At 38.7% G+C, this 16,000-nt stretch overlaps 1 protein-coding gene and 1 pseudogene across 3 annotated transcripts in view; both read right to left on the reverse strand.

Annotated features, from left to right (window-relative positions):
- Positions 1 to 7,141: 7,141 nt before the first annotated feature.
- Positions 7,142 to 16,000, reverse strand: part of UBXN4 (UBX domain protein 4) — a 40,197-nt gene continuing 31,338 nt past the window's right edge. The window contains exons 11-14 of one of the 2 annotated variants that reach the window (XR_013960583.1): positions 14,974 to 15,105; positions 12,346 to 12,545; positions 8,815 to 10,424; positions 7,857 to 8,585 (exon numbers count right to left, since the gene is read on the reverse strand). Coding sequence is in view for 1 of the 2 variants with exons in the window: in XM_080667711.1 (XP_080523837.1) it covers positions 10,286 to 10,424; positions 12,346 to 12,545; positions 14,974 to 15,105 (471 nt within the window). In the remaining variant the exon portion in view is untranslated. Of the gene's footprint in view, positions 10,425 to 12,345; positions 12,546 to 14,973; positions 15,106 to 16,000 lie in introns of both variants that reach the window. The other variant, XM_080667711.1, reaches the window with a different exon arrangement.
- On the reverse strand, positions 13,320 to 13,872 carry LOC308247898 (small ribosomal subunit protein uS12-like; annotated as a pseudogene). The gene has a single exon. The product of its transcript is annotated as a small ribosomal subunit protein uS12-like (transcript).

A 16,000-nucleotide genomic window follows, 5' to 3' on the forward strand; every position in this document is an offset into this window, starting at 1 on the left:
ATTTTTAAAAAGTCTTTAAAAAATACTGTTACAAACATAGCTTGGTATATATATGAAGCACATGGTAGCCACAAACCGAAAGTGTACAAGAGAAAACATAAAGGAACAGGAATCTGAACACAAAATTGTAGAAAGTTATTAATATACAAGAGAAGAGAGTAAGAGAATAAGAAACAGAGGGAAAAAAATCATAAAAATAAAATGGCAATCTATATCTATAAAAGGCTAATATGCAAATTGTCCCCTTGGGAGTTTGACCAGGAGACCCAGAGTTCGATTGCTCACTATGACGTGTGCTGACCACCAGGGGGCGGCGTGGAACTAAGGAAGACCCTGACCGGCAGCCAGAAGGCCCTGACCGCCGGCCAGGCCTAGGGACCCTACCCGTGCATGAATTTCGTGCACCAGGCCTCTAGTAACTACATAGTCAGCAATTACTTTAAATGTAACTGGATTAAATGCTCCAATCAAAAGACATAATGTGGCTCTTTACAGCAGGGCTGAGCCACGGGCTTTCTCAGGACAACTGGCACAAGCACAAGACCAGGGGCAAGAGAAAGCCACACCACAAGAAGTGACAATATGAGCTGGGATGCCCTGCTGCCGACACTGAGACTGGCTCACCCCCCATACACAGTTCACATGCAGGGAGGCAACAAGAAGTACCGTACCTTCAGGCTGAACATGGGCAACTTCTCCTGGGCTCAGAGTGTTGTACACACGAAACAGGGATTATTGATGTCGTTTACAATGCATCCAACCACGAACTGGTCCACACCACAACCCTAGTAAAGAACTGCATCGTGCTCACTGACAGCTCACTGTGAGGACAGTGGTATGAGTCCTACTATGTACTGCCCCTGGTCCACAAGAAGGGGGCCAAAAGCTGACTCCTGAGGAGGAAGGTATTTTAAACAAAAAACTATCAAAGAAAATTTAGAAGAAATATGATGAAAGGAAAAAGTATGCCACAATCAGCAGTGTTCTAGAGGAGTAGCTCTAGCATGTAGCACTTGAGACCAGGCCAACGTGGTCATGTGCTTGAGGGCAAGGAGCTGGAGTTATACCCAAGGAAAATCAAGGCCCCAAAAGGCAAATAATCTTCCCCCCCTCCTCTCTTAGCTCAGGCAATAAAGGTGAAAAAAATAAAAAAAGACATAATGTGGCTGAATGGATGAAAAAACAAAACCTGTACATATGCTGTCTACAAGAGACCCATCTCAGATGGAAAGACACACACAGAATGTAAGAGATGGAAAAAATATTTCATGCAAAGCAGGTGTAGCAGCAATACTTATATCAAACAAAATGGACTTTAAAACAAAGGCTGTAACGAGAGACAAAGGGCCTTTTATAATGATAAAGGGATCAATCCAGTAAGAGGATATTAACTCTTGTATGCACCCAATGTAAGAGCACCTAAATATATAAAGCAAATACTATCAGACATAAAGGGAGAGATCAACAGTAGGGGACTTTAACATCCTATTGACATCAATGGATAGATCATCCACGCAGAAAATCAACAAGGAAACAGTGGCCTTAAATGACACATTAGACCAGATGGAATAAAATAAAAATATTTTTAGAACATTTCACCTGAAAGCAACAGAATTTACATTCTTTTCAAGTGCACGGGGAACATTTTGTAAGACAGACCACCTGTTAGGCCACAAAACAAGGCTCAATAAATTTAAGATTAAAATCATATCAAGCATCTTCTTTGGTAACAATGGTATTAAACTAGAAGTTAATATTAGAAAAAATCTCACAGGTAAAGCCAAATGTCCATACTACACAAAGCAATCTACACATTCAATGCAATCTATATCAAAATACTAATGTCAATGTTCGCAGAACTAGAATAATCCTAAAATTTATACGGAACCACAATAAAACCCAAACAGCCAAAGCAATCTTGAGAAAGAAGAACAAAGTTAGAGGAATCACACTACTCAATATCAAACTATACTATAATACAAGGCTATTGTAATAAAATAAATAAAACCTGGTACTGGCATAAAAACAGACACATAGATCAATAGAACACAACAGCCCAGAAATAAACTCATACCTACATGGTCAATTAACCTATGACAAAGAAGGCAAGCATATACAATGGGTGACAGTCTCTTCTATAAATAGTATTGGGAACACTAGACACAAGCAAAAATTATGAAACTAGACCACTTTCTTACACCATAACCAAGAAAACTCTAAATGGATTAAAGACTTAAATGTAGGACCTGAAACCATAAAACTCTTAGAAGAAAACATAGCAGTAAATTCTCTGACATTGCTCTTGGCATTTTTTTTTTTTTTTTTTTGGATATGTCTACTCTGGCAACGGAAACAAAATAAAAAATAAACAAATGGGACTACCTCAAACTAAAAAGTTTTTGCAAAGTAAAGGAAACCATCAACAAAACAGACAACATACTGAATGGAGTAAGGTATTTGCCAATGATACATCTGACAAAGAGTTAATATCCAAAATATGTAACCTGGATGGTGTGGCTCAGTGATTGAGCATCAACCTATGAACCAGGAGGTCACGGTTCGATTTCCAGTCAGGGCACATGCCCAGGTTGCAGGCTCGATTCCCAGTGTGGGGGCAGGAGGCAGCCAATCAATGATTTCCTCTCATCATTGATGTTTCTCTCTCTCTCCCTCTCCCTTCTTCTCTGAAATCAATAAAAATATAACAAAAAGCTCTAAAACAACAATGAAAACCCCCAAAATAATATATAAAGAGCTCAGACAACTCAACACCAATTAGACAAACAATCCAATTAAGAAATAGACAGAGGACCTGAATAGACACTTCTCCAAAGAGGACATACAGAGACCAACAGAAATATGAAAAGATGCTCTGTTGTAAAATTGTGCACCTGAAGCCTGTATAATTTTGTTAACCAGTGTCACCCAAATAAATTCAATAAAGCAGGAAAAAAAAGCTCAACATCACTAACCATCAGAAAAATGCAAATGAAAACCAAATAAGTTATCACTTTACACCTGTCAGAATGGCTATGATCAATAAATCAACAGAAAACAAGTGTTGACGAGGAAGTTGAGAAAAGGAAACCCTTATGCAGTGTTGGTGGGATTGTAAATTGTTTTCTAGCTCTAGCCGGCTTGCTCAGTGGATAGAGTGTTGGCCTGCGAACCAAAGGGTTCTGGATTTGATTCCAGTCAAGGGCACCTACCTTGGTTGCAGGTTCCTCCCCTAGCCCAGGCTTTGGTCAGGGCACGTGCAGGAGGCAACCAATGGATGTGTTTCTCTCACATTGGTGTTTCTGTCTTTCCCTCTCTCTTCCTCTCTCCCTAAAAATCAATGGAAAAATATCCTCAGGTAAAGCTTAACAACAACAACAAAACAAATAAATAAGTAAATTGTTTTCCAGCCACTATAGAAAACAATGGAGGCTCCTCAAAAAATTAAAATAGAACTACCATATGACCCAGCAATTCCACTCCTGGATATTTATCTGAAAAAATCCAAAACACTAATTAGACAAGATATATGTTCACTGCAGTATTACTTACAAAGCCAAGATACAGAAGCAACCTAAGTATCCTCTGATAGACAAATAAAGAGGTGAGCCCTAGCTGGTTTGGCTCAGTGGATAGAGCGTCGGCCTGTGGATTGAAAGGTCCCAGGTTCGATTCCAGTCAAGGGCACATGCCTGGGTTGCAGGCTCCATCCCCAGTAAGGGGTGTGCAGGAGGCAGCCGATCAATAATTCTCATCATTGATGTTTCTATCTCTCTCTCCCTCTTCCTTCCTCTCTGAAATCAATAAAAATATACGTATATTAATAAAAAAAGAAGAGGTGGTACATATTATATAATGGAATATGATTCAGAATAAAAAAACAATGAAATCTTACCATCTATATAACAACATGGATGAACTTCGAATGGTATTATGCTAAGCAAAATAAGTCAGAGTAAAACAAATACCATATAATTTTACTTATATGTGCAACCTAAAAAACAATAAACAAAACAGAAACAAACTCAGATAGAGAACAAATGATGGTCACCTGATGGGAGGGAGGTTTGGGGGATGGGTAAATACGGTCAAGGGAGTAAGAAGGACAAACTGGCACATACCTCAGTTGCAGCTCGATCCCCGGCCTTGGTCAGGGAGTGTGCAGGAGGTAACCAGTCAATGTGTCTCTCACATTGTTTCTCTCTCTCTGTCTCTCTCCTTCCCTTCCACTCTCTCTAAAAAAACCCCAAAAAAAACAAAAACCAATGGCCTGGCCGGCGTGACTCAGTGGTTGAGCGTCAACATATGAGCCAGGAGGTCATGGTTTGATTCCCAGGTCGAGACACATGCCCGGGTTGTGGCTCAATTCCCAGTATGGGGTGTGTGGGAGGTGGCTGATCAGTGATTCTCTCTCATCATTGATGTTTCTTTATATATATATCTGTCTCTCCCTTCTTGTCTGAAATCAATAAAAAAAAATTTATTTTAAAAAACCAATGGAAAAATACCTTGGGTGAGGGTTAACAACAAAAAAAATAATAAAGTACAGCATAGGAGATATACTAGTAGTTAATACTGTAATAACTATGCATGGTGCCAGTTGGATACTAGAAGTATTAGGAAGAACATTTTGTGAAGTATATGATTGTCTTATCACTATGCTATACACCCAAAACTAATACAAAATAATACTGAATATAAACTGTAATTGAAAAAAAGTTTTATTAGAAAAAAATTAAAGAGCATGAAAAAATTCGGCAGTTATAAAAATAGTCACACAGGAAGGCCCTAGCAATCCCTGGTCTGGGCACATACAAGAATCAACCAATGAATGCATAAATAAGTAGAACAACAAATAAATGTTTTCTTTTCCTCTCTCTAAAAATCAATAATTAAAAAAATAATAAAAATCAATAAATTAAAAAATATAGTCATGGGTATGTAAAGTATTTCAAAGGAAATATAGTCAATCTATATATATAAGCCAACAACCAGAACGCTGTAACAACCAGAATGACCAGTTGCTATGACACCCACTGCGGCCAGCAAACCGGCCTGATCAGGAGTGGGGCCAGCCGGCCAACCTCTGGTGGCCCATCCCCCAGCCAGCCCCACCCCCGATCAGCCTCCCCTTCCTCCATCAGGGGTGGGACCGGATGGCCAACCACCAGCAGCCCATCCCCCTGACCAGCCCCGCCCCCGATGGGCCCTCTAACCTGATCTGCCCACAGCCCCTCTCCCCACCTGGCCCTGCTCCAGATTGGCCCCCCCCATTCTGATCAGGGGCGGGGCCAGCTGGCCAACCGCCTGTGGCCCCTACCCCTGGCCAGCCCCGCCCCTGATCAGCCCCCCCCCACTCCGATCAGGGGCAGGGCCAGCTGGCCAAATGCCCACAGCCCCTCCCCCCAGCTGGCGCCGCCCCCAATCGGCCCCCCCACCAATTGGGGGCAGAGCTGGCCAGCCAACCTCCCATGGCCCCTCTCCCCAGCTGGCCCACCGCTCACAGCCCCTCCCCAAGGCCAATCACCTACAGCCCCTCCCCCTGGCCAGCCTGGCCCTGATCAGGCCCAATCAGGGCGGGCCAGCTGGTCAACCTCCTGCCATCTCCTCCTCCCTACAGGCCTGGCCCAGATCTGACCCTATCAGGGGCCAGGCCGGCCGGACCCCACCCATGCATGAATTCGTACACTGGGCCTCTAGTAATATTATAACAATGTATGATGTCAGGTGGGTACTAGCCTCTTGGGGGGATCGATTCAGTATATAAATGTCTAATAACTATGTTGTACACCTGAAACGAATAATATTGTATATCACTGTAATTGAAAAAATAAACTAACCTGGCAGGCATGGCTCAGTGGTTGAGCATCAACCTATGCACCAGGAGGTCATGGTTCGATTCCTAGTCAGGGCACATGCCCAGGTTGTGAGCTCTATCCCCAGTGTGGGGCATGCAGGAGGCAACCGATCAATGATTCTGTTTCATCACTGATGTTTCTATCTCTCTCCCTCTCCCTTCCTCTCTGAAGTCAATAAAAAAAATATTTTTAAAAAAAGAAAAGAAAAAATAAACTAAAAAGCAACAACAACAAAATGAAAACACTTGGGAAAAAAGTTTTCAACTGTTTTAAAAGAGTTATCCATCCTTAAAATTTTGTTTCTCATAAGAATTCCTTAGCTGAATTGTTGTAACCTGAATTGTTGTATCTAAAGAAATTCCTATGCTCCCCTGCCATGGGCCCCAACTTGGGAGTCAAGAACTATCGTACACAAACAATTTTCTCCATTAATAGATAGGAAAGGCTTATTAGATGGGGTGAAGGTGGTTCTAAAATTGATATTAAAGATGTTTCTTAGATAGAAAGACTCAGTATTATAAGCTGTCAATTACACCTAAATTAATTTCAAAACTTAGTAACCTTTTACTTGGGGGATGAGGACATGGGCAAAATATAAAGTTTCAGATTAAATAAACTTGTAAGAGAAGCCAGGACAAATTGGGGAAAGGGAGGAAAGAATGTTAAAACATCATATAACCAGTTATAAAAAGTAGTTTGGTAGCAGAGAGAGAATAGAAAGATTATCAAAGGAAAAGGAAGCCTATGACAATAAAGTACGTGACAAAGGTGGCATGCCAAATCAGTGGAAGAGATGGATTATTCCATAAATGATGGTAGGTCAACAGATTAGATCATGAGGATATCAGCCACAGGCATGGGGACAGGAGCCAAAGCCCTTCCTGGGATATCAAATTTAAATGTAAAAAAAACAAAGCCATGAGAATACAAGAATAGAAGAGTGAATTTTTAAGAATTATTTCTTGCCCAAACCAGTTTGGCTCAGTGGATAGAGCGTCAGCCTGCGGACTCAAGGGTCCCAGGTTCGATTCCGGTCAAAGGCATGTAACTTGGTTGCAGGCACATACCCAGTAGGGAGTGTGCAGGAGGCAGCTGATCGATGTTTCTCACTGATGTTTCTAACTCTCTATCCTTCTCCCTTCCTCTCTGTAAAAAATCAATAAAATATATTTAAAAAAAAAGAATTATTTCTTGAAGTGGGAAAGATATTTATAAGCAAGACTTAAGACCCAACAGCCATAAAGAAAAACACTAATAAATACTAGTATGAACACATAAATATTGTTGCAAAAATTACCAATAATATATTCATGGAAAGATAAACAGAAGATATTTATATCATATGCTAGACAAAGGGCTGATTTTCTTAATATACATGGAATTCTTATAAATCAGTAAGAAAAAGATGGAAAAAACAAAGTAAAAACTGGCCAAGAACAAACAGGTAGTTCTCAGAAAAGAAATCAAAATGACCAATATTAAAAGATGCTAAACTTTGTGTCCCACACAATGCATAAAAAATGCTGACAGTTTTTCATCTATCATGTTGAAAAAGATGAAAAGGTATAATACAATGTTGGCAAGGATATGCGGGGGCATAAATTCATAGAGCCATAAGAGGAGGCAATTTGGTAGGATTTTTTAATAATCCAAACTGCAAACATCCTTTGACTCAGTAAGTTATACAAACCTACAGGTACATTTTCATACCTAAGAAGATACCTTCACAAAGCTATTCGTACCAATGTTTGTAATAGGAAAACAAAAAGAAGCAAAAAAATAACCAATGGCACTAGAGCAGTGGTTGCCAACCTTTCGGACCTCACAGACCACCAGTCGTCTGAGGACCACCAGTTGGTGACCGCTGCACTAGAGCATGAATAATAAGTTGGGGTACATTTATCAAGTAAAATGCTATATAGCCATTAATAAGATGACATAACTATGTACTTATAGGGGAAGATCTTCAAGACTAAAGTAAAAAACAAGCTGCAGAGTAATATATATAATATGATCCCATTTATTTACAATATAAAGATTACATATTTTCTTATTACGCATAAAAATTTTCTGAGGATTACAAAAGAAACTGTTAATAGATTAAGGTTACTTCTGGAGAATAAAACTGGGGGTGAAATGCAAAGAGGGACATTTTATTTTCATTTTATAGCCTCTTATACTACTCTGAGGTTTTCTTTACCATGTGTACCTTTTAAAATACAAAGTTGAGGAGGGATCCTCTTATTCAAGGATTGTGAATCATTATTTTATGTATATTTCTCTAAGATCTATATTTGATTTTTTTCAAGGCAAACTGACGAGGTTCTCCCAAGTTTTTACAAATATTTATCTAACTAGAGGCCTGGTGCACAAATTCATGCACAGGTAGGGTCTGGCCAGGCCACCCTGATCAGGGTGGAGGTGGGGGGCCGATCGGGGCTGGCGGGGGGGCGAGGGGGAGGCGAAGGGCTGCGGGCAGTTGGCCAGCCAGCCCCATCCCTAGTCGAACTCCCAGTCAAGGGGACAATTTGCATATTAGCCTTTTATTATATAAGGATGGGCTCACACCCAGGTGTTTTTTATTTTTAAATCACATATTGCTGTATTTTTTAAGATGACAAACCTTTACTAAAATGAGATGCTTGAACTTTTCTTTTTCAAGCTCACTTTTTAAATTATAGAAGTAATATGATCATTGCAGAAAATCGAGAAAACATATAAGCAGGGGTCCTCAAACTTTTTAAACAGGGGGCCAGTTCACGGTCCCTCAGACCATTGGAGGGCCGGACTATAGTTTAAAAAAAAAACTATGAACAAATTCCTATGCGCACTGCGGGCTCAGGACGAGTCGGCTGCTAAGCAGGACAGGCAGCGGCATCCCGTGGGCCGGATAAATGTCCTCAGCGGGCCGCATGTGGCCCGCAGGCTGTAGTTTGAGGACGCCTGCATATAAGGGTGCAAAAAAAAGAACTAAAATCACATTTAACCACTCTTACCACAGTTAATATTTGGTGTGTTTTCTTTTTTCTTTGCATTATGTTAATGCATAGTAGTGTCTATATTTAAAATATGTGTACAATAAGATCATACTGTACCTACAGGTGTATATCCTGCCCCCTCCAATATATAACAGGTACTCAATAAATATATTAAAAATTGAATTGCTAAATTAGTATTGTACCATTTCTCCTTATTGAAAGTTCGTTCTACACAAGGCATTCAGTTGATTTCTAGTTCTTAGGTAAAATAAATAATACTTAATGAATATATTTATATCTAAACTTTTTCTGCATTTATGATCATTCCTCAGGAAAAATTATGGGATCAAAGAGTATGAAATATTTGTTACTGATGTTTTTCAAAAAGGTTATACCAGCTTTTACTTAGACCTCTAGCACAGCCTGTCTTACTATTTCCTTGCCTAAAATATTACTATTACCATTTTAAAAAGTCATTGTTATTTCATGGTGAAAAACAGAAAGTTTGCTGAGAAAATTTCTCCCTCCCATTACAAAATAAAGTCCTTCTACATGTTCACTCAAGAGTGGTATCTTGTAACCTAAAAGCAGGTTAAAAGGAACTGTTGAGCTTACTCCCTTTTTCAAGCATTATTCGTTTAGTAGGATTCTGCTACCAAAAACATATGGATAAAGTAGCATGTAAGTCAGGTAAGAATCTCTTTCACATTATGCAAAGTGATGCCTCACTGCTGTAGGAGAGACAGTATCATAGCATCAATGTGTGTCAGAAAATTTCTTCCTGCAGTGATATTTAAGGTAAGGTGGTCAGTTAACTTTCCTGAGATAGCTCCAGAGCAATACTGGTGGGAAATCAGACACATGACCTCAACAGAGCCCTGTGCAACAAAAAGATGCTAGGATAATAAAACTTAAAGCAAAAATAAGATCATTCTGATTTTTGGAAAAGATTTTTTTATTCAGAGTTTAAGATTAAAAACTACAAGAATTTACTTGCAGCTGATGAGCAGACAGAAAAAAAAACATAAATCATCTGATTGGCTAGTTAAAATGCTCTGACTCAGAGTCAAATTACTCAGTGACATGTAGTTACTGTGTGTGGGCTTAGGAGTTCTGGAGCAAAATAGTTCTAAACAAAATGTATCATCTGAGAGCACAGGGCTAACGGGTATCTGAAATACTGAGTAAGAAAGCTGATAAAGGGAGGTTGTGGCAGACCTTTTGATTCTTTTAGGCTTCTAGCAGTTGGTTACCATATGCAAGGACCTAGCAGCGAGTTATTTTATCTCTTGACTTGTCTGAGTTAAACAACTTTAACCCACTAAGCAGGAATAAAGAGACACTTTATAGATCAGTTAAAAAACATAAAGTAGTCCCACCTCTCCAGTAGAATTTTAGTTGAATTAAATCATAAGAGAAACAATGATTATTGCACATAATGTACTTGTCACACTACATCTGTTGAGTAGAATTTCCATTCCAAGTGTTGTTTTCATCTTCACCATCATCTTGAGTCCTCAATCTATATATCTTCCCCTCTTTTTTAAAGTCTTCTCCCCGTTTCTCCAGCACTCTTTTTCTGACGGGTTCCCTGATATAACAAAAGAGGGAGAAAAGAGAAGATGTCATAAATGAAAACAGCAGTAACAATTCTATTAGTATAGGCAACTATATTTTAAGGAAAGTTCATGGGAGATAATTGTATCTACTATTGCAGTACTAGATTTTATATGTTCTTGTCAGTTTAACTTCATCTGTTCTCCAAGACAAACCAGCTCAATTGTATTTTCCATTTCCATGTATTTCTTGATGACTTACTAAGCTTTCAAAGAGTGTGACTACCTGCCAACTAATCTTTCCTTTTATTTATGCAAGCTGACATATTTACTAAAACATTTATAACTTACACAGCACCCTAGAAGTTATCCCAAGTTCCAACCACAGCCTAATTTCCAGAAATGGTAATTAGCAATTTTAATCCTTTTATAATGTTTAATAATTTATTTATGCAATTAAGAACAAGCAGGATTTCATCTGAAAATGGGAAGGAAACAGGTGAAATTTAAGGTAATTCATTCTCCAACACTAGAGGGGAACAGAGAGAGCAAAAAGAAAACAGGAAAACCAACAATGGAACACAAAATTTTGCCTCTCAGATATACACTCATCCCATCCTTTTCCCCAATACAAGTCCTGTTCCCTTATTTGAAAAATGTTTTTAAAAACCCACATAGCTCAACCAAAGGACTTATATGCATGCATATAAGCCTAATCAATGGACACAGACAACAGGGGGGTGGGGGCATGAATGGGTGGGGGGTAATGGGGGAATAAGGACACATACGTAATACCTTAATCAATAAAGGAATTAAAAAAAAACACCCACATAGCAAGCTATCAGATACTATAGTACCTCAGGATTAAATGCTCCCATCCATTGTTCAGTAAGAGTTCTAAAGTTCAGCACTAACAAGGCCTAGTTTGAATGCTATTTTAAGACAGAGAATTTTCCTTTGTCCCCTTTTGAGTAATGTACTAAAGCTATAATTGGTCTTCCTGCCTAACAGTTAAAAAAGAAATAAAAGTTAAATCAGCCCAATCACAATATTTCCACAAATCTTCATCTAGAGAGTCAATAAGACTAAGGATCTCCTAACTGATAGCAGACAAGCAAGAATTTTCATTACTTATCATATAGGATTGGAGTGACAATTTGCTATAATGGCTATTAACAGCCTAATAGAACGTTTAACAATAGTAGATATATATTAAAATAAATTGTGGTATTATGAGAAGAGGGTATAATCTCACCTAGAAAAACTTTCTGTTAAATCTTAATATGTAAAACCTTAATCATTAGTGTTATTTATTAGTATTACCATTCTGACCATGACCATCTATAATAAAAGGTAGGTCCCTTGGTTAAGGGACTAGTCCAATTAACTCTCTGAAGGAGGCACCATTTTAAGTGAATATACAGTTTCCTCGGTTTGGTCCTTCTCTAAATGACCCAGAGAAGATAGCCAGCAGATCAAAGAACCACTAGGCTTAAAATTCTCTAGAGCACAATCTCTCTCTAAAGAAATTATGCAAGATGACTGTGAGAAATTAATGGAATGAAGTATCTTGTCAGATTAAACATGGATAGCAAGAAAAAAATATTACTATTTAGACCTGGCGGTGGGGGGTGGGGGAGGTCGGCTTTTACAGTTATGGGATTAAGAGAATCAATAAATGAATTAACAAAACCAGCAGAGGTGAAGTAGCTTTCCACGGACTAGGTTTTAAAAAGATGGCTGAGGAAACTCATGTAAGTTAGCTTCCCAGGAGAGATGATACAATAAAATCTTCAGAACATTTAGTTTTTTCCCCATATACAGAAAGAAGGCAAAGTACCTTTAACAAATTTTTTCATTTTGAATAAGGTACTGGGCATTACTAACATTTTGCAAATGGGAAAGACAAAAAAATAAAAAGATAAAACATTTTGCACATGGGGAAAACACAGATACCTTTTCTCTGAATTGCTAGACGATGCAAGGTTTGCGGATTCCGAAGATGCTCTCACTGAGGTCTGTGCAGGAGGAGGATTACTAAATAAGAAGTTGCTAATCAATCTCCAGATGGCAAGGAATGGGTAAAGTACTGTCCCCAACAATGTCCAAAAGTCTCCACTGGAAGAATGTACCATAGATGTAGTTGGTCTTCCTGCCTAAAAATTAAGAAAAAAACCTAGATGAAGACTACATAAGCCCAATCACATCACAAAGTTCTAGGTGAATCTTTTATCTGAAAAAGAAAGTCCTATTAATTTTAGTTTATTGCAAGAAGGAAAATTACCAACTTTGCTGTGTTGGGTATTTTTAAGTGTATATAAATCTCTGGGAACTCTTTTTTTTTTTTTTTTTTTTTTTTTTTTTTTTTTTTTTTTTTTTTTAAATATATTTTATTGATTTTTTACAGAGAGGAAGGGAGAGAGATAGAGAGTTAGAAACATCGATGAGAGAGAAACATCGATCAGCTGCCTCCTGCACACCTCCCACTGGGGATGTGCCCGCAACCAAGGTACATGCCCTTGACCGGAATCGAACCTGGGACCCTTCAGTCTGCAGGCCGACGCTCCATCCACTGAGCCAAACCGGTTACGGCTCTGGGAACTCTTGAAGCTCTACTTTTTGTTGTTGTTGTTGTTAATCCTCACCCAAAGATATTTTTTTCCATTGACTTTTAGAGAAAGTGGAAGAGAGGAGGAGAGAGAAACATCGATGTGAGAGAGTCATTGATTGGCTGCCTCCCACACATATCAAGCCTGCAACCCAGGTACGTGCCAGTGCCCTTGACCAGAATCGAACCTCTGACCTTTCAGTCAACAAGCCAGGACTCTATTCACTGAGCCAAACCGGCTAGGGCTGGAGCTGTACTTTTTATTTTATTTAGGCACATGAAAATTTATTAATAATCACTACTGTGATTTCACCATCAAAACTTATGATCTTGGTCTTTCCTTCTTGCCTTTATATAAGGCCAAAAGAGACACACTGGCTACTTTGACAACCTGAAAGCGAACTCCAGGAATATCACCAACAGCATGACCTTTGCGACCAAATCCAGCAACCAGAACTTCGTCATTTTCCTCAATAAAATTCAAACAACCATCACTGGGTACAAAGTCTGTGATTATTTTGCATTCTTGATCAGCTAGACCCTAACACACTTCCTGATAGCAGAATTTGGCTGTTTGGCTTCAACCCCTACTTTTTCCAGCACAATTCCCTTTGCACGGGAAGCGCCTCCACAAGGGTTGGCCTTCAGGGCCGCACCCAAATGGACTTTCTTGTACTGTTTTATCATGCCACTTCTGATCTCCTCAGTGGTTCCAGAGCTTCCGGTCAGTACAAAGACCACAACACTTGCCCATCCTGCTGGTGTAATGGGCCTTGTGCTTTTTATTTTTAAAAAATATGTTTTTATTGATTTTTAGAAGAGGAAGGGAGAAGGATAGAGAGATAGAAACATTGATGAGAGAGAGAGAATCATTGATCGGCTGCCTCCTGCACACCCCACTCTGGGGATCGAGCCCGCAACCTGGGCATGTACCCTGACTGGAAATCGAACCAGTGACCTCATGGTTCCTTGGCCGCTGAGCCACACTGGCCGGTTTGGAGCTCTACTTTTTAAAGGAGTAATCACTACATAGAAACCAGAAGGTAGTTTTTGGTAAAATGAACCAATTATTTTTAAGAGAATGAAACTTTTGTATTGAAATTATAACTCTGATAAGAAATGTCTTCTTGATTATTAAAAAGAAGGTGGGAAGGTTTTAAATCTCAGTGAATACAACTAATCCTGATTATTGGAGGGCTGTTTCAGGGGTGGGACTCTAGTTCAGAGCAGGAAAAACTATATTAACCATGACACAAAAGACCCAGTTCTCATCCCAGTTTTGGCATGGCAAAGTCATTTAAGCCTTCTGAGCCCCTTTTCCTCTATAAGAGATTAAAATATTGTTGTAAGGATCAAATGGAATTAATGTCAAAATTTAACGTTATTTTTTATGTTAAAATGTTTTTTTAAAAACTTGGTGAACAATATAGTAGTACACAAATAAAACCCACTAAGTCTGTAAATTAGATACTCTGCATTTATTTACTTCTCTCACTGGTCATTTTCTGTCCATGAAAATAGGCGAGGAGCCCTGGCTTATTTGGCTCAGTGGATAGAGCGTCAGCCTGTGTACTGAAGGTTCCCGGGTTCGATTCTGGTCAAGGGCACATGCCCAGGTTGTGGGCTTGATCCCCAGTAGGGGGCGTGCATGAGGTAGCTGATCAATGATTCTCTCTCATCATTGATGTTTCTATCCCTCTCCCTTCCTCTCTTAAATCAATAAAAATATATTTTTTAAAAAAGAAAATATGTGAGGAAAAAAGCTGAAAATTAAACTGGTGCCTCACCAGCAATAAAAATACATAAAGCACAGGATAATGGAGCCATAAACTGATCTAACTAACATATTTGGATAATGTGGATTTTAATTATCCATAATACACCATTCACCTTCCCTTTCTGTAATTATAAGAAACAATGAAGAGTAGAACAAACAGGTCTGTAAGAATAGAATAAATATATATGTATATACATACTGGCAACAGTACCACTGAAGCACTTGGGGCAAGTTCCAAATCCAATAATTTCTTCTTATAATCTTCTTTGGTAAATTCTCTCCTGGGAAACATGGTTGCTAATGAAAAATTACCATATGTGTTGCCAACAGTCTGTAACATAACAATAAGTTTTAAAACATTACATCAGTGCTTTTAAAAAGATATTACATACTCATATGCATCTAAAATGACTGCTTTAACCAAAATTGCCTTGACTTTAAAAGTTCTTTTAAATATAAACTCAAAAAATATTTCTAAAACCTTGGCATAGCTGAAAGCTGTAAAATCCAAAAAGTATTTAAAAGCTTTCATAACTCAAAAATGACCATAAAATAGCAAGAATATAGTTCCTAAAACCATATGAACAAACTGAATAAAAATGAACCATTAGGCATCTCTTAAAGATAGCTACAGTTTGTGATGAGAGTTTTCACTCTCCTTTACAAACTTATATTAACATCTCATAAATACATTTGGATTATAGGTATTCCCCATTAAAAATTTGGAATAAGCCAAGACCGGTTTGGCTCAGTGGATAGAGCGTCAGCCTGCGGACTGGGGGGTCCCAGGTTCGATTCCGGTCAAGGGCACGTGACTTGGTTGCGGGCACATCCCCAGTGGGAGGTGTGCAGGAGGCAGCTGGTCGATGTTTCTCTCTCATCGATGTTTCTAGCTCTCTATCCCTCTTCCTTCCTCTCTGTAAAAAATCAATAAAACATATTTAAAAAAAAAAAAATTTGGAATAGATCACAATTTCCCCCATATATCACATCAGAAGTTTTTGTCTTTTCTCAAAGAATATAAATGGTCCATAATCAACCCACACCATACATATAATCCTAGATCCAGGAAATTACAATGAGCAGCATCATAGCCACCCTCACAATTTTAGATCACCCATACTTGTAAAATGTTAACCAACTGTTTATCTAGAAGATTCCAAAGAAAAAGACTAACACTTTTGTGGGTTTGTTTTTTTTTTTGTAATTTTTCACTGTAGGTCTTA

Source organism: Plecotus auritus, assembly GCF_963455305.1.
Source record: "Plecotus auritus genome assembly, chromosome: 5".
Lineage (NCBI taxonomy): Eukaryota > Metazoa > Chordata > Mammalia > Chiroptera > Vespertilionidae > Plecotus > Plecotus auritus.